The 25049-nt window shown below is 43.9% G+C and overlaps 1 protein-coding gene across 7 annotated transcripts in view; it reads right to left on the bottom strand.

Moving 5' to 3' along the window:
* The window catches only part of LOC408602 (MKL/myocardin-like protein 2), a 285759-nt gene that overhangs the window by 69502 nt on the left and 191208 nt on the right, over nucleotides 1–25049 (bottom strand). For all 7 annotated transcript variants that reach the window (XM_026444045.1, XM_026444047.1, XM_026444016.1 and 4 more), the window contains 3 exons: nucleotides 9120–9220; nucleotides 8813–9033; nucleotides 7228–7415 (listed from right to left, as the gene is read on the bottom strand). In XM_026444045.1, the coding sequence (XP_026299830.1) occupies nucleotides 7228–7309 (82 nt within the window). In that variant the 5' untranslated portion in view covers nucleotides 7310–7415; nucleotides 8813–9033; nucleotides 9120–9220. The remainder of the gene's footprint in view (nucleotides 1–7227; nucleotides 7416–8812; nucleotides 9034–9119; nucleotides 9221–25049) is intronic.

Here is a 25049-nt window from a genome sequence, read left to right as displayed (position 1 = left end):
CACGAATTCCTCCCGCTTGTCCGATTCTAATCTATTATTACTTAAGTCGGTTCGGAGAGAGATGCGGAGAAAGAGAGAGAGAGAGAGAGGGAAAGTGGACGAAGATATTCAACTTATTTAGATGGAAAATTATATATATATCGATGTTAAAACAAAGTTTCAAGTTTAATTTTAAACTAAATAAGACAGGATTTGTTTCAAAATCAATATGTTAATTTACGTAATAACGTTCAGCAAATCGATCAAAGTGTCTAACCGCACGTATGAATTACAAACAGCTCGTTCCGTATAAACCGAGTTCACGGTTGGAGTTCTCCGTAGTCCGACGTCAGTTAACGAAGAAATCCGGTCGATATCGTTTATCAAAACGTACAAATTGATACATCAGAGGAGTTTAAGAAAGTTTTTAAACGAATTTTATCGCGAATATGTTCGAACAACCGATGGATCTTGCTCATTTTTCGAATCATCGAGATTGAAAATTACGAAATATCTTGCTACTAGTATCAACTAGTATTACACAGGAACGAGATCAAGTTTTCGATACTTTCGAATCCGAGTACGAGCACGAAAGTTTCACTTTCCAATTTTCAATTACTCGACAAAACGGACGAAACTATCCAAACTGCCAAATCGTTTCGAAACAAGTGCGATTACACAGTGTTAGAAACGAGTGTTACAAGCCCGTGTAAAATAAACCGTAACAGTTTCAATGTTAAGAAAGATTCGAATCTTTCGCAACTGTCCACTCCCACGCCGTGGACGACGCCGTACGACGTCCCATCATCTCCACCTCCACCATCCTCTTACCCTCTCCAAGAATCGTAGGAAAGTCGAGGAGAGAAAATAGTCGGCGCGATTGTCGGTGGATTGGCACGTGGCTCGTCGCCGGTCCATTATAAAACACCGTGTTACGTGCGTGGGCCGTGCGCGTAAGCATCGCTAGGTGTTTGCGCCTCTCTTTTCCTCTTCTTTTCCCTTCCTTTCTTTTTTCTTTCTCGCCACGAATGCACGCGCACTCGCCTCGGTCGCAAGGATTTTTAACGGTGACGAGGCGTGTGTATATATACGTATATACATATATATATATGTATATACACGCGGCGATTTCAATGCGATACTTTCAGCCGTGGCTCCGATTCGACATATCTCGATCCGGTTCGCCCACGGTGGACCCGGAGCCACGTCGATGGGTATGAATATGCAACGATAACGCGCGCGATTTATTTATAAGTATGACGCGGGGATCGATCCCTCGAGGTGGCAGGCGTGAAAAATCGGCGTAATATTATCAAAACGCTGATGTTACGAAACCGATGGAAAGCGGCCCGCGCCGATATCACAGCCGGCGACTCGCGTATACGCGGTCGAATCGATTAATCTTTCGTTTTCGGACGATAAGAATGGATAGCAATTGGATGGAAATTTTTATTACTATTTTATATATATATATATATTGTATCGAGAGAAAAGGTAACTCTGCAACTCGGATGAGAAGAAATGATTTTAAACGATTCTAAACGCTTTATGGATTCGAGACTGAAAGAATTATCTCGTTGGTGCAAGTTCGAAGGTTCGAAACGAAATCAAAGAATTGGACGAATATTGTTTTCGAATAAATATATACACTGATGTGCAAAATATTGAATATATCGATGTATTAAATAAAACAGGAGGTAAAAAACATCGAAACTTATTTCGAATCTATTTAAAATCCGATCGAATATAATAAAAGAGTCCGTTCGAAGTGGCCCACCCTGTACGTGTCCGCCTCCGATTTTTCCCCATTTATTTTTCGCGCTATCGTATGAATTGCGGCCGCTCAACCGATTGGTTATCTCTGTTCGAGTTCCAAGTTAATTCGAGAGTGCACGCGGCCGACACGCGATAAATTAGATAGAGCGCAACTATTTCTCCGATCCGCGAAATCGATCGCCGCCCCAATTTATGCCCGACACGTGTGGGATTAAGGGAGCCTCCCCTCCTCCTGGTATCGTCGTCGTCTTTTCTGCTGATCGAATGGAAGGATCTTTTTTAGAGAATCAAGGATCTTTCGCGGCGGCGCGTGGTAAATCAACCGTCTCGAAATGGAGTGGCGATAAGTTAAGAGGGGGACTCGTTAAAATTCGAGTAAAGTTCGAGTTGTACACGTGTAACGCGCTCCACTTTTCACGTTGGATAATTTTATCAAAAAGTTGCTCGGCGAGAATGCCAAGGGAGAAGGATTAGTTGCACAGATCGTGTGAGAATATATACGAATATTGTATTGCCAAGGATATAGTAGCCATGGGAATATTAATTCGACGATATCGATTATTTCTTCAACATTGATACCAACAATTTTCTTCTCATTTAACGATTGAAATTTCGAGAATTGGTTGCACGCACAGAATTTCCATTCGAGAGAAGTGTCCTAAGTGAAATCGTCAACGACCGAGTCGCTTCCATCGGTGAGCGTGGTCAAGAGTTAACGCGCCTCCTCTCCGATTACCCGCCGAATAATTCGCGCCCTTTTCGAACTTGAACTTAGAATTTCACTTCGAGGGATTACATTAGACACGAGGAATCAAGAAATTTACGATTCTGCTTCTTATTTAATTAATTTATAAAGATCGAACCAACTCTAAGAAAAAAGAGACAAACGTTCTATTATTGGATTTTTCATACAAACTTTCAATCAAAATCCTGTTCGAAATGAACGATATTGGAATATTTTCGCCGGTACAAGATGGTTTCATGTTAGGAAACGAGGAGATATCGGTTTAATCGACGGCGGGTCCAATTAGCCGGCCATTACGAAATACGTTTGGAGGAGCGGTGAAAATGTTGGCCGCCACGAGTTCTTCTTTTCCTCGCATGTGAGCGGGCAAAGACAAAAACAAGCTGGACCGCTGTTATAATGGAAAATAAGGCTCGTCGCGTGGGACGTTTCATTAATGAAGATGTCTCATTAAGCGGCTCCTTCGTCCGCGGAGGAGAGTCTCGAGGTTATCGGCTCGCCACCGGCTGGAAACGAGGTCTTTTCTCGGGCCCATGCCGCCCGTATAATTTTGACATAATTTTCCATTACGAAACTCTGGCCGCGCATCTTTATGGACCTTCCTCCTCCTCCTCCTCCTCCGTTCCTTCTCGAATTTCGTTGACCCCTTTCGTACCCCCTTCGACCGATAATTACGACTCGCGATCGTGTCGCTCGATTATTTAAATTACCGATTTCCGAATGTCTCAATCGCGGATAACACGGGATCGTTCGAATCGGTTAGACGATCCTCGCCACGGAATTTTAAGGATTTTTCGATCACCGCGTGGAATCTCGAGGCAAGTCGAGTCGAGGCGCCTCGAGATGAAATTCTTTCCTTTTTCTTTCTTTCTCTCTCTCTCTCTTTTGGAAGAAACGTGTTCCCCACACCGTGGAATGTCGAAATTATTGCACCGTATGGGCACAATGTTTGGCATACGCGATAAAATGTCGTAACGAGCCTCTTACCGTCCTGTCAGAACACCGCAGTTGTGGTTATTAGCGGAGGGAAAAAGAGGAGAAATTTCATATTTTAATAATAAAATAAACTTGGATCGAGAACAAGCTTAATAAATAAATTAATTTTCGAACGAAAATAATATATAATACGAAACTTTGTAACACGTGTTAAACTCTCCGATAATAACAACACGTCGTTCGCAACAATTTCGTCGAGACCCGAAAAAATCAAAATATATGCCAATATTTCCACGAAACGCGTAACGTAAACACAACACGTGTTAAGAACGAGACAAAAGTCGAGCAATAGCGTGAGAATCACGGTCGCCTGAGTCATTCCGTCGTCGGCTGTGGAACGCGATCGAGGTAAATTTTACACGTTAACATATTATTTTATACATTTTACATTATATTATATACTAATCTTATTACGTTAACATCCCCCACCGTGCCCACGTTCCTCGAGGTCCCTATCCACCCATCGAAACGATCTTGAATTACACGCCGGTTGATCGAGCTCGTCTCTCCAAGTCTTTTTTGAGTCTCGCCCGGGTCCAGCCGCAAGGATACAAAATAATGGCGTTCTCGCGGAGAAACAGGGACAACTTAGATTCACGAGGAAGAGAGAGAAAGATACTCGATCTCAAATCGGCCCGCACCCTTCCTGCCAACAGAATTTACGATTGTCCACGCGAAAGCGTAGGTAATCGTCGATGATATCACCGTTATAAATAGGCACGCCTCCTGTCCCCCGTATATATTTATACACCGCGTACACCTACCTGTCCACGCGAATATTCTCGCGCGCGATCCCTTTACTCCCCCTTTACCTTATCCAACCACGAGTTGGAGCGGATCTGACCGTGTACCTACTACACGTACACACGTACAGGTGTACGACTCGTGCCTCTCCTCCTGCTGAATAGCGAGGCTGGAATTACGGGGGCAGCTGCCCACCGGGGAGCAAGTTTTCACCGCCGGGAAACGCCGTGTTCTGGATACTCCGCATAGCGCCGATTTTATCCCCGATCGAGGGGGCGAGAATTCGAGAGAGAGAGAGAAGAATGAAAGAGTTCGCGATGTGTAGTGTGTATGTGCGCGTGTGTGTAGTGCGTGAAGGGAGGGGGGTAAAAGTGAATGAAATGTTAACGCGGAAGGCGATAGGGTTAAGTAGATAGTTTTCTGTTCTTCTGGCCACGGAATTATTCTTTCGAAAAATAAAAAAAAAAATCTCCTCGATCTCTTATCCACAGTTTATGCACGTAGTTTAAATTACGAATAAAGTGAGAATTTAAAATCGGGCATTCTTCATAAGCTTGGCTTGGTTTTTATATCTCCTTCAAAACGTGATTCAGCGTTAGGTATATTAGCTCGGTTTCTTGGAAGATGGAAGAAAATAAAGATGGACGCCACGTGTAAGTTTGTTGTTATGGATTCGGTCGCACAAAAAGTAATCGCGGAAGAAAGGCGACAAAGTGACGAGGCCACCATTTTCTACTTAACCGTTGTTACGCGTTGCGGGAAGAGGGAGGGAAGAACGAATCAACGAACGGAACAAACGCGCCGCGGGGGTCGCGTCTCCGCCTCGACGTATTTATACGTCGATCGATCCCGTCGAATCGCTCGCGTGCTGCAAGAAATAAGAAAGAAAAAAAAAAGTAGTAGCGGCTCGTTTGCCGGCCGGTGAAATCAATTTTCGGCTACGTTCTTCACTTGTCTCCTCTCGTTGCGTGCATCCTCGATGAATTATCGCCGACCATTGTTCCACGATCTTACAACGATCGTTCAACTCGTGGCGTCCATCTCTTTCTTATAGTTGAAATAAGGAAAAATTCTCTTTTCGAATGATATTTCAAACGACCGCAGTTTGGATAAGAATTTTATTAATTAGTATATTATCAAAAGAAATGTAAAGAATTTCAAGCTTCACTTCCAATTCCATTTATATATAAATTCCAAAATTGGAGAAACGAATCGTATGTAAAGTTATATCTAACAAGATTGGATTATAATTTGCAGAAATGGCCGATTCGAGGGTTACTAGGAGGATAACTGGAACCTCGAGTGTGTCGGACGCAGCACAGTTACGGGCTGCCACGCATAATAACCGAGGACTCGAGACACCGATCGGAAACGAACGTCGTCGCACGGGGGACCGTTAGGCGTTTTCATCGGTTATTCCGGACATCGAGACCGCCACTTCCTCCTCCGCGCAGCACGCTGGAAGTCGAGAGATTGATCGGGGGCGTGTACGTGCCCGCGATGCAACGGGAAGCTTTAACTGATATTTTTAACGCCATTCCTTGTCAACAGACCATTTCTCATCCGGCCGTGTTTTTAATTTAGCTCTAATTTAGACGGATTCGTAACGAAAGAATTTCAAATTTAACTACGTTTATAATAAATCTTTTCCAATATATAATCGTTTCGAAATTTAGAAATAAGACACGGGAATCAAAATTACAATCGCGATTCTTTTAAGAGCCATACGTATTTTTAATTCAATTCTTATAATTATCTACGTCGAAAGGAGAGGATCCTCATTAAGAAGGGGAAAAAAAGTAGAAACAGGGATACTTCGATAGTTCTCTCGATAGTTTTGATAGGCACGAAAAACATTAATTCGCGGCGAGGTTATATACAATATCGTTGGGCACGGAGGCCGATAAAATTCATTGGTAGCCATGCATTGATCTTTCGTTACGATCGATCGACGATTTAAGAGTCATACGTATTTTCAATTCAATTTTTACTATTATCTACATACATAGTTTCACGTATTTATTAATATTCGTCGAAAGGAGAGGATCCTCATTAAGAAGGGAAAAAAAAGTAGAAACAAAGACACCTGGTTCCCTCGATAGTTTCGGTAGGCATGAAAAACGTTAATTCGCGGCGCGGTTATATACAATATCGTTGGGCACGGAGGCCGATAAAATTCATTGGTAGCCATACGTCAATCTTCCGTTACGATCGATCGACGATTTAAGAGTGATATGTATTTTCAATTCAATTTTTACAATTATCTACATACATAGTTTCATGTATTTATTAATATTCATCAAATGAACTCGAAAGGAGAGGATCCTCATTAAGAAGGGAAAAAAAGTAGAAACAGAAACACATTCCCTCGATAGTTTCGGTAGGCACGAAAAACGTTAATTCGCGGCGAGTTTATATACAATATTCGGTATGGAGGCCGAATAAAATTCATTGGTAGCCATACGTTAATCTTCCATTACGATCGATCGACGATTTAAGAGTGATACGTATTTTCAATTCAATTTTTACAATTGTCTACATACATAGTTTCACGTATTTATTAATATTCGTCGAAAGGAGAGGATTCTCATTAAGAAGAAAAAAAAAGTAGAAACAAAGACACCTGGTTCCCTCGATAGTTTCGGTAGGCACGAAAAACGTTAATTCGCGACGAGTTTATATACAATATCGTTAGGAGGCCGATAAAATTCAGCCGTGCGTCGATCTTCCGTTACGATCGATGGACGATTACAGAGGGATCGCGGATTACATTGGCATCAGATCGGCCGCCTCCAAAGGATAAAAACGGAGAGCGAGGCGGAGGCGGCGCGGATCGTTGGGGGAAAATCGCTCGTCGACGGCAAGAAGCGGTGGAGGGACGGGGGCTTAGAGAGCCGCGGCGTTCTCGTTTTAAGGGTCGTAAAGCGCGGCGACAAGGGCAACGGGGAGCGCGCAAAAAGGGAGCAATAAAATGTAAATGTACTCACATTCCTTGTTGCGATCCATGGCGTGTTGAAGGGACGAGTCGTCGACCTCCGCCTTCGGCGGCGACTGATTACCCTCGGCCATCTCCGCGCCCGATCCTGGAACACCCGCAGCCTTCCTTCCTGCCACGTCCGCCGCTTTATCCTGCTGCGGCGAGGGCTTCGTCCCTTTCTTACCGTTTCCAGCGTCCCTGCGGGTCCGAGAAACGAGCAAAACGTGCCGTTTTGTGAATTAATCTTTCATACGTCGATACGTCGATACGTCGAATCCTCCGGGTTGAGGAGGAGGGAGAGGGAGAGGGGCGAACAAGAGGCCGGCAAAACGAGTGTCAATCGAGGCTGGGCTCGATCATCCTCCCTCCCATCCCCTCGCGTTTTTTGCCGATGATGAAGGAATGACGGATCAATCGACACTCGAACGGAATCGAGTGGAACGTTTTCATCAGAAAGCGACGAAAACTCGCTCTTCTCCTTCTCCTCCCTCCCCTCCCTCGCGACGATCGCCGAGCGACTGACCCCTTCTCGGCAAGAAATCGTTCGAGGGATATATATATCTCTCTCTCTCTTTCTTCTAATAGATTATCGTCGTTTTTCTCATTAGGCGAGGCGAAGGTTTCGTTTCAACTCGTTTTCAATGATTATCCGTTTCGAAGAAATGTTCGTTGTAGATAAGAATCGTTTTAGAAATCGATTCATCTCTAGAATAATTCTCTTGGAAAGAGATATTATCGGCGTAGGTTATTCTTCGTTGTTCAATTTCCAACTGTTTTTCATAATTTTTAGAAACGTCATATTTTCGAGTTAATTTATCCTCTCGTTGTACAAATCTCTACATCAGTATTTCAATTTTTCCTTAATCGTTTCTCTCTCGTTTGGTAAAAATTTAAAAAAATCGCGTATCGATTCAACGCTATCCAACAAAATTTCCACCATAAATTCCTCCTTCTTCCTCCCTCTGTCGAGAGAAAAATCGGCACGCAACCGCAACTCCCCAAAAGATCGCGTGAACAAGGATCGTCGTTTAATTTATATAAAGAGGGTCGGTGACAAGCGTGTATCCGCGCCCGTGCCGATTTTTCTCACGGATTCACACGGCGTAACAAAAGTAGCCAATTAAAGTTTATCGGGGGGACACGTACGCGGAGGTAATTTCGAATTCTCCGGCAACTTTGTTACGACCCGCGCTATCTCCACCCTTTATTAACCGTTATTTACGTTTACTGCCGCGAATCCTCTCGTGGCCACTATATTCTCACGTTTCTCGAGATGATTTATCGGGGTTGATAAGCGGCGATATTTAACATCGATCTCGCGGCGTGTCCAACGCGAGGATAATCTCGAACCGTTGGACACCGTAAAACTATTCTTATAAAACGATAAGATAAGAGGAATGTCAACCCTTTGATAAAATTGTTACCGACGAGAGAGAGAAAGAGAGAGAGAGATATTAACTCTTATGCGAAAATTAATTAGAATGAACTTAGAGAAATTAATTAATTTATCGATACGATTGTATTTTTTCTCGACTGTGGAACAGATACGAAAATCAATCGGATGGGCGGTCATCGATTTATAAATAAATAATCACCTCTCGTCTTTGGATTCTCGCCTGCCCTCCTTCCTGTCCCTTTCCTTCTCCTTTAAGCAGTCCACCTTCTTCGCCTTGGACTTGGACTTGGTATCACCTTTGACGGCCTTGTGCTCGAGAACGGCGCTGGTGTCGGCCGCCACGATGCCCTCGGTGTTCAACTGTAGTTCACCGGAAGTACTCGACGAGGAGGAAGTCGAGGCTCGGGTGTTGGTATAGTCCTGCACGGAGGAAGAGGGGGGGAAGCGTTATATAGTTCAAGGACGCTCGATCGAGGGCCACAGGAAAGCACGATCTTTCGGCTTACCTTAAACCACTCCGGATATATCGCGCTGATGGTGTCCAGAAGATCCTGATCGAGCTGAATCCTCCAGAACGGGGAGCCGCTGTCCAACCTGTGGCCAGACTCTGAAAACGCCCAAACGTTTCATATTTATACAAACTTATGTAACAATCGAAACGAAGATTTTACAATCCTTCTCTCTCCCCTTTCTCCAATTTATCAAACGTAACCCCATTTCGTATAACAAAACGTCGTCCACCCACGACGACGAGGGAACAAAAGGGCAAGTTTTTCGAAAATTCGGATCGGCGACCCCGTCGATCAGAGGCAGAGGGGAGGCGATTAAATATAGGATTTAGAGCGTGCAACCGTTTACGACCCACCGCGCGAAGGCTGACCGGTTCGGGCAGGCCCCAAGGAGTCATTCCCACCGCATAAGGGCTAATGGTACCCCCGACGACCAATAGCCCCGAAGGCGTATCAAAACCTCACGGAATGCCGGCCCCCCCTCTCCGGTTTCTTTCGCGGATTCCACGGGATTCCCTGCCTAATTTAAACGTCCCCCGCCCCCTCCTTTTCCTCTCCTTCTTGCAAAGGGATCTTCCTCTGGACACGAACCAGACACGAAGGACGGGAGAAATCTGTCCCCTCCACATCCCTCGGTTTCGTTCCCCCCCGGGAGGGGACGGGAAGGAAGGGGGATGGAACACCTCGTTACGACGACATTCTACGGCGGGCCGAGACGCGTGCCCTGCCTTCGTGATCGAGGCCACGGAATCGGGATGGGAGGAGAGGGAAGAGAGGAGAGGGGAAAGGAGGGAGAACGGTCCCGCGGGACTTTCGGAACGGAGAAGCTCAGAAAGCCGACAGAAAACACGAACTTCTCTCGATTTTTCGTGTCAGGATCTTTCACTCGTGGAAAATATTTCATAAACGATTCCGTTTGTCGTGTATTGATGAATCGTTGAAGCAATTTATCTATCGATAAATTGATAAATTAAAAATCGAAGAGAGTTAAATAAATGTTTCAAGGCAAGGAGAAAAGAAACGATACGTTTTATTTTTACATTCTTCAAGGTCCAACCTTCCTTGCTAATAATAACAAAAAAAAATTGAAACAATACAGAATGATTAACTCATACTCGACGAAAGACTATCACGATCATAAATCTTCTTAAGTAGCTTCGAGTCACTGTTTTCTTCTTCTCGATAGTACCAGGAAGTGTTTTATATGTATCTCCTTCTCTTCCTTCAAAACACTTTTGGCGAAAGAATCGAAGATTTCACCCTTAAATAAAGGGAATAAATGGTCAATCAGTATGCGAGAATCCGCTGTAAATCACGCCGTGAATCATTCGTCGACATAAATCTCTAACTCTCCCCACGATCAATTGGATCTTTGGACCGGCCCCTCGGACACATTAGTTAAACGCTGCGCATGCCATCGTTTACGGGACACGGATCGCGGGCGCACCGCCCCGTGGAATCCTCCCGAGTTGGTGGATAAAAACCGCGATGGCAACGGCCTAATAGCGCCGATTCGAGGGGGAGGGGATCGATACATCACCGATACAATGCACCTCTCTCTTCGATTAATCGAAAACACCTTTCGTGGGAGGATAACGAAACTTTTCGAAACGAATCAGAATTTCGAAGATTCGAACCTTCGATTCGATCATGTCCATGATGTCTTATTGGAAAAGTAATAAAGATGAGGCTTTTGCCGATCGTTTCGAGAATCGAATATCGAAAGTTGTCACTCGAGTCGAGGTATATTCAGACGTAATGCAACGCAATAGACGGTTTTAATCGGATTCGATTAAAATGACACGAAAGCGAGAAGTGTTCCCCAGGCTGGAACGAATGGAATACGTGTTTCGCGTATTTCCAACTGGTTTTCCAGGGGGGGATACACGGCTTGAAGATCTCGTTGGATGGAATACTAATTACGTCGCTGCGTATCGTGGCCCATACGTCATCCGAATAAGCCTGCGCCAACAGCTACTGGTTTCACGCGGAGACGAAGAACGATGGACTAGGTTGCTCGCGAGAGAAGGAGGGAAAAAAAGGAAGGAGGGAATCTGCGAGATCCTGGAAGCCGACACGATCGACTAGCGGGAGACGGCGCAAGAACGGCCCCCGAAAACAATAACAAACCTCGGTGACTGGTTCAGCCGATCGAAGCAGAAACCTCCAACCCCTTTGCAGAACATATTCCGTGGAAGACCCCGAATGCGAAATGCATTCCTTGGAAGCGGGCACGGCATCGGCCGCCAGTCGAAATTCGGGCAAATAAATCTCGCGCTTCTCTCCTCTTCTTTTCTGTCCCTCCCCCTCCCCCGGCAGGGAGGATCTCGTCCCATTCGCCCTCGTAGTCGTCTTAGTTTGTCTTCTTCTTCTTCTTCTTCTTCTTCTTTCTCTTCTTCTTCTTCCTCTTCTTCTTCTCCTCGCTCGTGAAGATCGTTCGATCTTCGATCCGCTTTTGCACACTGACGAACCCGTCCTCCCAAGCAACATGCTCCCGAGTATATATACGTGTACACACGAATTCGAGTGCGTTTTATACTGGGTGGCGTGATATCCAGTTGTTTCGACCCGTTAGACTTTTCTTCTTCTTCTTCTCCAAGTTTGCGTATTTTGAAATAATTTCGGATAATCGCGAAAAAGTAGAGGCAAGGAAAAAAATCCAAGTCAAAGAAGAGGTTCGATTTGTTTTGATCCGAAAACGGTTTTATTATTTTGCTTTTTTTCCCTTTATTTTCTTTTAAGGTAATTGAGATACAACGAACTTTAATTATTTTCCATGTTGCTCGTAAGGTATTTTTTGGTCTCGTATCTCTCTCGAGATCATTAAGATCCGGCCGTCGTATAATATTATTTTTTTTTCACTTCTTTATGCATCGTGATGGACTGGTTAAACCAAAAAAAAAAAAAGAAACGTCCGATTTAAAATTACAAGGAAGCGCATCGACAGCGTATTCAACATATTTTATACTCCAATTTGGACAATTTCGGTGCTTGATTGATTGAACAGGTGCACCACCATTTTTTCGAAACATTTTACCGAAACGCGTAATCCTCCTCTCTAAATAATTCATATTTTTCCCCATCGATCCGCTTTTTCTATCCCTCGTCCAATACTTCCCTCTTCAAATTACAACGTCTTCGAACAAATTTCCAATTCACCTTTCGTTCTCTCAATTTATTAATCCTCTCCTTCCTCAAAAAAACGAATTTCAAAAACACCCTCTTCCTAATTCTCGAATCCTTGCACCCCAAGCGCGATCGATTCGCGACAAACACCCTGTACAGAATGATCGTGCGCGCGAGAGAGAGAGAGAGGAGAGGGGCACGTGCGTGTTCGCCCTTGCAACGTGAGTCACTCTCTCGTCAGGGTCTGCGCTGGTAGCCGCGAAAAACTGCACGCTGCACTTGGGGAATGTCGTTGGCATGTACAGGGTGTTCCCCTTTGCTGCTGTCTGGCTGGCCGACAAGAACGGCCGAAGAAGCTTTGCCTCGGGATTTCGCTTCCCCCTTTCTTCTCTCCTTTTTTCCCTCCGGCTCGCGGCCCTTTCGGGGAACCGACGCGAGCCTCGCAGGCCTCTTCCCGCCTGGAAGGAAAATTTTCTTTGCCTTAAATCTCGTCTTCCCTCGGTTTTAACCGAGGATTTATTTATTTGGAATATTCTTATCTTCTCTTCCCAAAAAATAATTTTTGGGAAGAATATCCAGAAATCGTGGGACGTGTTTTCTTCTGTGGCGATGAATAGCCAAATAAATGTATTTTCGAATCTTTTGCTCGTTCGATAATATATTTTTATTAAAGAGTGGAAAGAGTTGGTCTTCAAAATCGAGTTACTCCCACTTGATGGCACATTCTTCTTCAAACAAATTCTTCTTTCCAAGATTTAAGGTTGATGCATGTTTAAAAAAAATAATTTCTTTCCACCGATTATCGGTGATTATTTCGGATATTGGAATCACGCGATTCACTCGAGAAAGAGAGAGAGAGAAAAATCGTGTCCATTGGAAGAGAAAATGCTCGTAATTTCGAGAATTAATTGTGGCAATTTAAAAAATTGCCCCCACGAACCGGATCCCGGGGAGGAGAGATACGTGTCCCAGGATCGTCTCCTCGATACTCCACCGATGACTTATTACCGGAGCGACTCTCCTCCCCGGGACTCGTGCGCCGCCTATTGCTCGTTTTTCCACTCTCGTCGAGAGATTATTTAGCACTCCATTTGTCGGCGGCATTGCTGGATTATAGACCGTCGAGATCGACCCAGTTCAGAATGACGCGGCCTCCTCTCTCTCTCTCTCTCTCATACCGTTTTCTTGTTGTTGGTCGATCTTACTTCTTCGTCCGAGTAATGATGCACGAGCGGCGTCCCGTGCATCGATCCATCGATCTACGTGTTGTTATTTTCACGCTTGTTTGCTCGGCCGAAACAATGTTTCGCCGAGGGTGGGGACGAATCATTGAATTTTCCGCTGGATTATTTATATATTTAAATTTCGATCGAGTTTAAAAAGATACCTTATTAGGAAAGACGATGTGCTTGTTATTTCTCGAGTTCGTTTATTCTCATAATATATTTATAAAATGGATAGATCCCATTTTATGATTCCAAGTATAAATTAATTCTTTTAATCCTTTCGAGCAATGGTTCAAGAAGGAGAGATAAATTTGTTAAAAACTAGAAATCTGATTTCGAATAGAAATAATATTCGAGGAGATATTTGGTTGGAAAGGAAGTCGTGTGTACCTTCGAAATAATCTCGAAAGGGTGAGACTCGGAGGAGAGGAACGCACGAGGCGCGGTGGGGAAGAGGGCTTGGCCACAATAGCCGTGCTTTGCCGCTCATTAGAGGCGAGGTCATAGGTCGGTTGGAACCGGCGCTTTGTGCCTCTCGTTCCTGTAACTCACGTACAAACAATGTCCACGCACGGAGTGGATCCCCTTTTTCTTGGCGAGGGCCAACGTTAACCCGGCCTTGTTCGATCCTTTGTCCAAAAGTCAGCGGCGTTAATGAAGCGGATTTTCTTTTCTTCTCCTTTTCTCTCTTTTTTTATTCGACTGGGCGTAGCCGGCCGATCGAGAGCAAAATTCGCGGATCGAAACGATTCTTTCTCACGAATTAATTCGAGAAAAATAATTCGATAAATTAGAAACGAGTTCGATCGAAAAATTTCTCTCCATTTCGAGATGAATCCTCCACCTGTGTGTCTCCTCTTTATATCCTCTTCCTTTCTGCTTCGTTTGAAATAACCGAGTAACCTCTGCCAAAGGAAGGAAGGAAGGAACGAAAAGGGGCGTTGGAGCAACTAATCATCGATTAAGCTCGCCTTACGAACGCGAGGCGATGGTCGTAGGAGGAGGAGAGGAGGGAGGGGAGGACCTACCTCGAGAGCCACCTCGAGAGCTTCCACGGGGTGTCCCTTTGTTCTCGGCCGTCCCACACGGCCGGGTTCCATTGAACCCGGTACGATTATAAATTGCCCTGCGAAAGCGGCCTGGCCTGGCCTATGCTGCCACTTTCCACACGCGTAACCGCGGCCAGGACAAGGCGCGCGAATATATATATATATATATATACAAGGGGAGGGAGGGAGGGAGAGACTTATTTACCGGAGGTACCGGCCTCCACTTAACCCGTAACCCCGAGCTTCGTATATCTTGTCGACAATGCGTACACGCGATGAATTCAATAGCACGGCCAACCCCGCTGCAACCCCATCACCTCGCATTCCCCTCGATAAAGCTAAGGCAAGAAGAAATATGGCGATGGATGGTTTTCATCGCGCGCGCTTCTGCTGCTCTGCGACTCGAGGAAGGGATGATGATCGTCGTCGGTGGGCTCGAGATACGAATCATAAGATGAAAGTTACGAGAGACGAGATATTTTCACCGATTGCAATTTTCCAAGGAGACGATATGATATTGAAACGAAGTTATAAAAAATTATTTGATTATTACTTAATTACGGAAGGAATTTTGTATATTTATATTTTTCGTTCCATTCGGGAGAAGGATTTCTCTGAACAAGATCGATGCTACCGGTTCGATGTCAGGGCGCGTCCCTTTCCCGTCTCTTTTCTTCTTCTTTTTTTCCTCCTCTTCCACGACACGATGCTTCGTGGGCGGAACATTATGTAGCTGACGAAAGGAAAGAGGGGCCGCGCGGCAGATCGATTTGCCTGAATCATCTTTCGGAACGGAGTCGATCATCATCGCGCCACGATCTCGGATCTCGTTGCCTCTCGTTTCGTTCGCCTTCTTCTCTCTCTCTCTGTCGATGGATCGATAACGATCGATCGTGGGCGGGAAGAAAATACGCGAATCGGCCCGATTGAATCATCCTCCGGTCTCGAAGCTACCGGCCAGAAAATATCGGGGTCAAGCCGGGTCGAGTCAAGAATTTTTTAGTCTCCACAAGATTTTTTGAAAGATGATCATTTAACGAGGATCGTTTAACGAACAAATAGAATTCGATAGATAATTCGAAATGTTTGGTTAAATTTCGTTGCAAATAAGAGTACTATAGCGAGTTTTACTTATATTTTTGCGAACGAGAAGCCACGAAGCCTCGAATCTTTTCTTTTTTCTTTGGCCCCGGTTTTCGAAGTGGGGCTGAATTATCGGCCGATCGAGCAGATTTTACGAGTGCGCGAGGTAATTGAACGACGCGTACTCGAAACCGGACTCGATTCGTCCCGAAACACGTCGGTGTCGGCAAACACGGAGAGGAAGCCACCGTGGTCGAAAGAAGTTGGACGGAAGACGAAGCACCGATTTCACCAGCCGAAAGATTCCACCTCATAAATCGTGGACCCAAGTTGCAAATCGATACGGAGATAGGTTGCTACTTTTATCGGGACGGCGAGTCATAACCGAGATTACGGCCCTCGTTTCGGGACCGGGTAATATCGGCACGAGTCGTGGCAACCACTTTGCCATCTTACTCTCTCCTTTCTTCCTTTTTTCAAAGGCGGAGAGAAAAAGAAATTGAGTAAACCATTGCGCGATGGTGTTCCACAACAAATGGAAGAAAATTATTAACTTTCAACAACAACTCGTTCATTAATGAAAAAATATTACGTTCCACACAAACCGTCAGGATTTCTTCCTATTCCTCTCCCATTTTCTCAACTCAAGTCATCAGGATTTTTTTCTATCTCTTCTATTTTAAATTAAACTTCATGTATAACTCTATGTATAAAAGTTGGAAATAAAAAGAGAGAGAAAGAATGGAAGAAAATTATTAACTTTCAACAACAATTCAAGTCATCAGGATCTCTTCCATTTTAAACTAAACTCTATGATATATAAAAATTGGAAATAAAAAGTGAGAGGAAGAAAATTATTACAATTAACTTTCAACAACAACTCAAATCATCAGAGTTCCTTTCTATCTCTTCCATTTTAAACTAAATGATATATAAAAGTTCGAAATAAAAAGAGAGAGGAAAAATGGAAGAAAATTATTAAGTTTCAACAACAACATCAGGATTCCTTCCTATTCCTCTTCCATTTAAACTCTATGATATATAAATGTTCGAAATAAAAAGAGAGAGAAAGGATGAAAGAAAATTATTAACTTTCAACAACAACTCAAATCATCAGGATTCTTTCCTATTCCTCTTCCATTTTAAACTAAACTCTATGATATATAAAAGTTGGAAATAAAAAGAGAGAGAAAGAATGGAAGAAAATTATTAACTTTTAACAACAATTCAAGTCATCAGGATCTCTTTCTATCTCTTCCATTTTAAACTAAACTGTATGTATAAAAGTTGGAAATAAAAAGAGAGAGGAAGGATGGAAAAAAATTATTAACTTTCAACAACAACTCAAGTCATCAGGATTCCTTTCTATTCCTCTTCCATTTTAAACTATGTATAACTCTATATATAAAAGTTCGAAATAAAAAAAAGAGGAAGGATGGAAGAAAATTATTAACTTTCATCAACAACTCGAGCTCAGGATCTTCGTATCTCTTCCATTTTAAACTAAATTCTATGATATATAAAAGTAATAAAAGAGAGAGAAAGAATGGAAGATTATTAACTTTTAACAACAATTCAAGTCATCAGGATCTCTTCCATTTTAAACTAAACTCTATGATATAAAAAGAGAGAGGAAGGAAGAAAAGATTGCACGGAATACGAAGAATATTGATACGTAACATTGTTGAGGAACAGCGGAGCATGGAGCGTTTCGTGCAGCTACGTCGTCGTCGTCGTCGTCGTCGTCGTCGTCGTAACACAGCCGGTGAAAGTGTTGCCCGGCCAGGATGATTGATGTCGCTCGCTCGCTCGGCAGCGGGCCGGACAAACCTCCCTTCACTTGATCGTCGACTTGGAATTCCTCGTTTTATCGGAGCCAGGATATACCCCTCGCGGTATAAATTTCTAACGGCCGATAGATAGCGGGCGATTTTTGAAATCGCGGATCGGTTTCGTGAGAAATGTCGTTGGGAATGCTGATCCGCCTCCTTGGGATATTAATAATCGGCTGCAGGGAGGGGGCAGAAGGCGGGTGGCGGTCGAGCGCGACCGAATACTTGCACGAAACACGAACCGAGGATCGAGGGTGTTCGAATATAGAAAAAATATATAGAAAATGCTTTTATAGAATCGTTGCCTGATCTTGGATTACGTATATCACAAGATTCTCTAACAAACTTTGTAAAAATTTAGAGACAAGATTGTATATTTAAAGACAAGATCTTATAGGTTCGCGAGATAGAAATCGTCTATGCATTTTCTTTTTTTTTTTCTTTTTCGAATTTTTCTATCCTATCCGTGGAACTTTATCGAGATTACAATTCTCGAGCACGTGTCTTTCTACATTATTCCTCTAACGTTTATCGAAGCCCAACCCAGCTCGACGACTATCCCCGACAAACAGTGTTTCCTGACATGTTCCAATGTACGAGACGCTCGACGATAAAAGTCAATCACTCGCCAACATAACCCGATCTCTAAACCAATCCTTTCCATCTCCAATTAATTGACTCATAATAATTTCGATTATTATTCCTCAGAAGAAAATACACCTTAAGCGAATCTTCCGTGAGAGAAAAGGGGAGAGAAAAGTTTATCTGCGAATAATGAGAATAAATAATCGTCACGTGGGCAGGATCTCGGGGGAAAAGACCCACGTCGTGTTCGGCGAATGAAAACGTCGCCGAAAACCCGATAATCGGCCTTATGCTTATCACCCTCCCCGATGATATCCCCAATAAAATCCGCGAGCGAGTCGCCAGCCAGTGGAAAGTTGGTGTTGCACTTGGCGGCGGTTTATAGTTGGAAATGACATCATCTCTCTCTCGGCCGATCTCTCGAGGCGTATACACCTAGCGCGTAATCGTCGGACGAAGGCGTATCAGCTGTGTCGTATCTTATTTCCGTCTCGTAGGTATATACGCGCAGCCATCGTCGTCGTCGTCGTCGTCGACGTCGTCGTCGTTATCCTCGTCGTCGTGGCTTGGGTCTGGGCCCGATCGAGCGGAGAACGAAAGAGAGAGAAAGAGAGGGAGATAGAGGCTAGGCCGACGAGAAAAGGCGAGGAAAGGGAGGAGGGAGGGGGAGTAAGCCGCGTGTGGGTCGCGTGTCGGTGAAGCGAGGCTGGCCACGGCCTAGCCAAGCGTGAGATGACGAACAACCTTGCAGCGATTCGCTAATGGCGCGCTACTGCCAAGCGTAACTTAATCTTTTCCACCTTGGATATCGTTGCTTATCGCTCGAGATGAATATCTCGTTTTCATCCACTCTTTTTATTTCGTGTTTTGTTATTATCCGAATATAATAGGGATCGAAAGGCAATTGAATTTCGAGGATAACGAAATGAAAAGTTTCATTTTCCATTACTTTCATTTCCTCTAATTTCGATGGATAAAGTTGCCGGATACTCATTTCGATGATCGAACAATTGAATTTTGAGGATAACGAAATGAAAAGTTTTATTTTCCACTATTACTTTCATTTTCTCTAATTTCGATGGATAAAGTTGCCGGATACTCATTTCGATGATCGAAAGGCAATTGAATTTTAAGGATAACGATGAAAAGTTTCATTTTCCACCATTATTTTCATTTCCTCTAATTTCGATGGATAAACGAATTGCTGAATATCATTTCGATGATCGAACAATTGAATTTCGAGGATAACGAAATGAAAAGTTTCATTTTCCACCACTACTTTCATTTTCTCTAATTTCGATGGATAAAGTTGCCGGATACTCATTTCGATGATCGAAAGGCAATTGAATTTCGATTTCATTTTCCATCACTATTTTTATTTCCTCTAATTTCGATGGATAAACGAGTTGCCTTCGATGATCGAACGAGTCATCGAACGAATCGTGGAGAGATGAAAAGTTGTTACGCAAGAAAGAAGTTTTCGACGTTTTCGATTCGCGTGTTTCCGCGAAGCTGGAACGCCCGTTCGCCGCGCATTCCTATCCTTTCTTCTATCCCCGAGGGTTTCGTGGTAGCCGAATAGAGGAGTGCGCGGCCCGTTCACTCGTTTTCGGAGTTCTAGAACTGGGGCCGGATTCGTAGAAGCAGGGAGGGCAGAAAGAAACGAAGCGTCACGTCCGATTTTAACGACGAAACCCGGAGATACGATGGAATTATTAATCAGCCAGTTTCTTACGGGGGGCAGGCAGATCCTCGGGGATATAACATTAGCAATTTCATTCGTTCGCGCTTCCAGGATTCGCATCGATATCGATTATTTAACCAACTTCTTCCCACCAGTTGGACGCTTTCATATCGCCCGCGGAGCCGAGGTTTTGCTCCCTCTTCTCTCTATTTAGCTCCCCTTCGTTTTAATTAACCAGTGGAAACCGGTGGCTCTCTCTTCGCATTCCCTTCTGTTCATCCTCGTGAAGAAACAATAGCATCGTTCCACGAGTTGAAACGAGCTCGGTCCTTCCTTCAACTCGAGCGAAAAAAAATCGATTAAAAAAATTCTATTTCGCAATCGAATCCACTAACGATAACAATAAACCAGAACTTTGTTGGAAGCATCGAGAAGGTCCGTTCATAAAGTTAACGGTACCTTAATCCCTTCCTCCTCGAAAGCGAGGAGGAGAAGGAAGAATCGAAATCGAGGGAAACTGCAAGCGCGGCTGACGATGAGCCGCGCGTGGGCCTGACTACACGCGCGCACACGCACAGTCTACTATCACGCCTCCTCGCGTGACGTCACGACACGTTGGCCGTATCGACGCTGCACATCCGAGAGGAGCAGAAAGGCGAGGAGGGCAGAAAAAAGGATCGGGCAGGGAGAAAAGGAGTGACCCGAACCGGTCCACCGCCGGGTCAACAGCACACACACGCCACCCCCGTAGGGCTCGTGCATCGGCCTCGCCGCGCCTCTAACGGGTGTCCCTTTAAAAATCTTCGAAAATGAGGAGAAGGTAACGATCCTCCTCCTCCCTTTCTTCCTTGTTCGTGTTGAGCAAGCTTGAAAATTATTCGAGCGGAGAATGGATCGTAAAGAAGAAAGAAACGAGTGAGAAAGCTTTTCATGCAAGCATTAAGAAAGATACATTGATGCGAAGATTAATTTTGACGATCAGATCCTAATCTCGGCTTAAAAGAGGGAGAATGGAAGGAACAACCGGTGATCCAATTTACATTTTAATTTAAATAATATCCCTGGTTGCGCAGCATCCGGAGGAGACTATCTAGATATCAATGGTTCCAATTACAAGGTACGTGAGAAGGTAGCAGAAGGTGATAACGAAGGCCGATCTCCATCGGTTAATTTACCCCCTGAAACAATCACGAAGACCAATAGGGTCGTTACCCCGATAACGAATCACATTCCCGTCACATAAAGCGTTGTTTATTCGACATAGATCGAGGGAAGGATCAGCAACTGTTCGGAGGATACTCGAGGCATCTTCTCTTTATCATTTATCGAGCGTAGTTACCTTATCGATCGATAATTTGCGTGGAAGCACGGTGATATGATACGATCATATATCTATAATGCGTTGGTAAAATTATGCATTTAATGTTCCGCTTCCGTGCTCAAACATCTCGTGTTTGAGTAATTCTTCGTGAGAAGAATAAATTCGTAAAAAAAAAAAAAGAAAGAAGGATAAGCTGGATATATTCCTCGATGATTGAATTATTACATCAAAAACGGATATATCGTATACGCTTAATTAAGGATTTGAGTGGCTAGTTAAACTCTGACAAATTAAAATCATAAATATTGCAAGATGCACGACTTCCAATTACGAACCAAGTAATCACCGTACAAATTTGCCGTGCATATTCCTTTTCAACGTATCCCACTTCCTACTCTTTTATGAATAATAAACTGAAAAGCATAAAACTCTTCGTCTTCGATATTCACCGTCCCGAGTATCACATAGCGTAGTACGAGGACATCCCGCTCGTAACATGCGCGTAAACGAATAACACGTCGAAGAAAATTTACGGCTTCTTCCCCCCTCTTCCCCCACCATCCCCCAACGCTTCACGGCGAAAAAAAGCCGTGAGAACGTTGCATCTCACCCCACGTGTCTCGAGAGAGAAGAGAGAGAGAGAGAAAGAGGGATCGTTTCTCTTGTTCGACGATTACGCGAAACTCGATCAATAGTTTTTCGAAACTATGCCGCGTGTAATTGCGGCACGAATTCACGGGAGGGAATATCCTCCTCGGTGTACAACGAGAATAGTTGAGGGAGCAAAAACCGTTTTACAACACCGATAGCAGGTTATTAGCGAATCGTCGTACCGGCTCCGTCCATCATCGCCGTCCCCCTCGCGTGTTTCCCGATCTTGCACCCTTTTTTCGAGGGAGCAAGCTATCGAGGCTGGTTTCCGTTTCTCGAGAGCGAGCCGGTCAATTATCTTCGGGATGGATAATACAAGATAATAATAAGTGAATATTAGCGGCGTTTCGGAAGTTTAATGAAAAGGACGTGGCAACGCGAGCCGCGAGCCGGTAGCAAATTATTCCTGGATACCCTGGGCACGAATACCCTGGCCATCCTCTTTTACTACTTGGCCGGGTACTCCCGCCATTTATCATTTCCTACCGTGCAATCGAAGAGAGCGGCGGCGGCAACCCGCAATGGGAAAATGAACGCGTTGCAGGCGTAAAGAGGAGCTGCTACCGGATGGATCGACTGTGCCCGAATCCATCCTGCTAGGATCGATCTAATTTGAGGCGATTTCAACAAGCACCCCCCATTGGCAAATCGCTGGAATACTTGTAAAAATCGACGAAGAAGATGAGATAATAATTTTCGGACGAAATAATCGAGTTAATTTTAATTACCGTTGCATCCAGACCGCGAATTTTCCACGCGAGAAGATATTGAATTCTATTGAAATTAACAACGAAACTTTGAACCGCTGTAACTTCGAAGATATTAACTTCCGGTGGACGAATGAAAGATGATCGGAAGCGTGGAATCTTACTCTTTAAAACGCTTTTTCGTTTATCCCGATACGACTTCCGGTTCCCGAGATATCATCTTCTAAAGGAAAGGTAATTTTTCATCGCATATCTTAAACTCGGTTGAATTTCCTATTAAAATTAGGAAAAGTTTGAAACGCTATAACTCGGAAGATAATTACTTCCGGTCAACGAATCAAAGATCATTAGAAGCGCGCATTCTTCCCCTTTAAAACGCTTTTTTATTCATCTCGATACGACTTCCGGTTGCCGAGATATCGTCGTGTAAAGGAGAGGGTAATTTTTAATCGTTTACTATCTCCGTCCCTGTTGCTTGTTCGGACGTCTCGCTCGCGCCTCGCCTCACTGACCTATCCCAAACACCATATAGATAAGAGACAGATGCGGCTAGAAAAACATAGCGCGTGTTTCCAGGAAAAAATGTAGGTTACTAGGTCACAATTTTCGCCCTATGTTAAACGCTATGTAAACTTCGAGTCCTTATATCTCGGCAACGGATCGAGATATCGGGATGATCCAAAAAGCGATTTCAACGGTACGGTTTTCTCTACCCTTTGAAACGATTTGACGATAAAATTTCTCGTTTCTTCTTACGATTTTTACACGAAAAAGCAAAGTTTCATTTTCGATTTTGACGTAACCTGGTATAAGTTTCACGTTAATACGATGTATATTATAGCTCGATTAATCACTCGCGTCTCTCCCATCGTTGCGGAGGAAAGGAGAGACTTCATTAGATCGAAAAAATTTAAAAGTTGATCGTGTCCGACGATAAACGTTATTAAACGGGATCATCTTTTCCATTACGAGCCTAAATTTCTTACAAAGCGATCTTCGACTACCCAATGGTGACTCGACGCGTTTTATAAAGAAACTTTCCCAAGGGGGCGCACAATGCAAGGGAATCAACGGGAAGAGAAGGTATAGCCAAATTTACAACGGTGGAGAACAAAAGGGAACGGTCCATCGCGCACAATGTGGAGGGCGCCTGGTTATTTATTACGCATAAAGAATTCGCGTCGACGAACGACAACACGCATAGTTGCACTATGCTACTTTTCGCGCCTCCCCTCCCCTTCCTCCCCGGTGTAATGCCGCCCGGTTTAATTATTTATTGCGCGTAAAAGTGCCAGAGAAAAGCGTGTGGAGAAAATTCTTGGGAAGACTTGAGGGCGCGCGAAGAAGGCTGGAGACGCGCCAGTCCTCAGGTCTGATAATTTATCGTCATGTTGATTACCTCGTAACTTGCACCCACGGGACAGGAGAAATGTTTTGTCGCTCGTTACAAAAGGATTCTCTTCTTCGTTGAATCATCCGAATAATATTGAAGAGAAGACTCGAGAATTCGATCGATCTTGTAAACAAAAAAATCTATTGGGTTGGCAACTAAGTAATTGCGGATTTCAGTTGAAGTTGATGACGATCTAATCGAAGCAATAATCGATTCGGATCATCACAACTCGTGAAATTGCAGAGAAGCTTCATGTATCACATGCATTGAAAACAACTTGGCTATGTTGAAAAACTCGATACATGGGTTCCTCACGAACTGAAAGGAAAGCATTTAACGCAACGCATTAACAGCTGCGATTTGCTAAAGAAACGTAATGAAACCGATCCATTTTTAAAACGACTGATAACTGGAGATGAAAAATGGGTTGTTTACAACAATATCAAGCGGAAAAGATCGTGGAGCAGGCCACGTGAACCAGCTCGAACAACATCAAAAGCTGGTATTCATCGAAAGAAGGTTTTGTTATCAGTTTGGTGGGATTACAAAGGAATTGTCTATTTTGAACTCTTACCACCCAACCGAACGATCAATTCTGTTGTCTACATTGAACAACTAACGAAATTAAACAATGCAGTTGAAGAAAAGCGGCCCGAATTGACAAATCGAAAAGGTGTTGTATTCCATCATGACGATGCAAGGCACACATATTTGGTCACTCGGCAAAAATTATTGTAGCTTGGTTGAGTTGTTTTGCCACATCCACCATATAGTCCTGACCTTGCACCATCCGATTACTTTTTGTTTCGATCTTTACAAAACTCCTCGAATGGTAAAAATTTCAATAACGATGATGATATCAAATCGTACCTGATTCAGTTTTTTGCTAATAAAAACCACAAGTTTTATGAACGTGGGATTACGACGCTGCCTGAAAGATGGCAAAAGGTCATTGATCAAAATGGGCAACACATTACAGAATAAAGTTATTTAGTTCCATGAAAAAATTGTCTTTGATTTTCTAAAAAAAAATCCGCAATTACTTAGTTGCCAACCCAATATAAAGAAACGGATCGATAGACGTTACGATAGATAATTATCCAGAGAATACCGTTTGAGAATAATGGAATAATATTCTCCTCGAGTTTCACGAGGGAAGGAAATCGAGGGGGAGGGTGGGTGGATCGGGCTCGAAAGGGAAGGCGGAAGCGGCTCGCTTTGGCCGGCCGCCGATTCCGTGTTCGGGATTTTCGAATCCCGTGGAAGAAGA

The sequence above is a fragment of the Apis mellifera genome, linkage group LG1 (genome assembly GCF_003254395.2).
Source record: "Apis mellifera strain DH4 linkage group LG1, Amel_HAv3.1, whole genome shotgun sequence".
Classification (NCBI taxonomy): Eukaryota; Metazoa; Arthropoda; class Insecta; order Hymenoptera; family Apidae; genus Apis; species Apis mellifera.
This window is presented reverse-complemented; position numbering and strand designations above follow the sequence as displayed.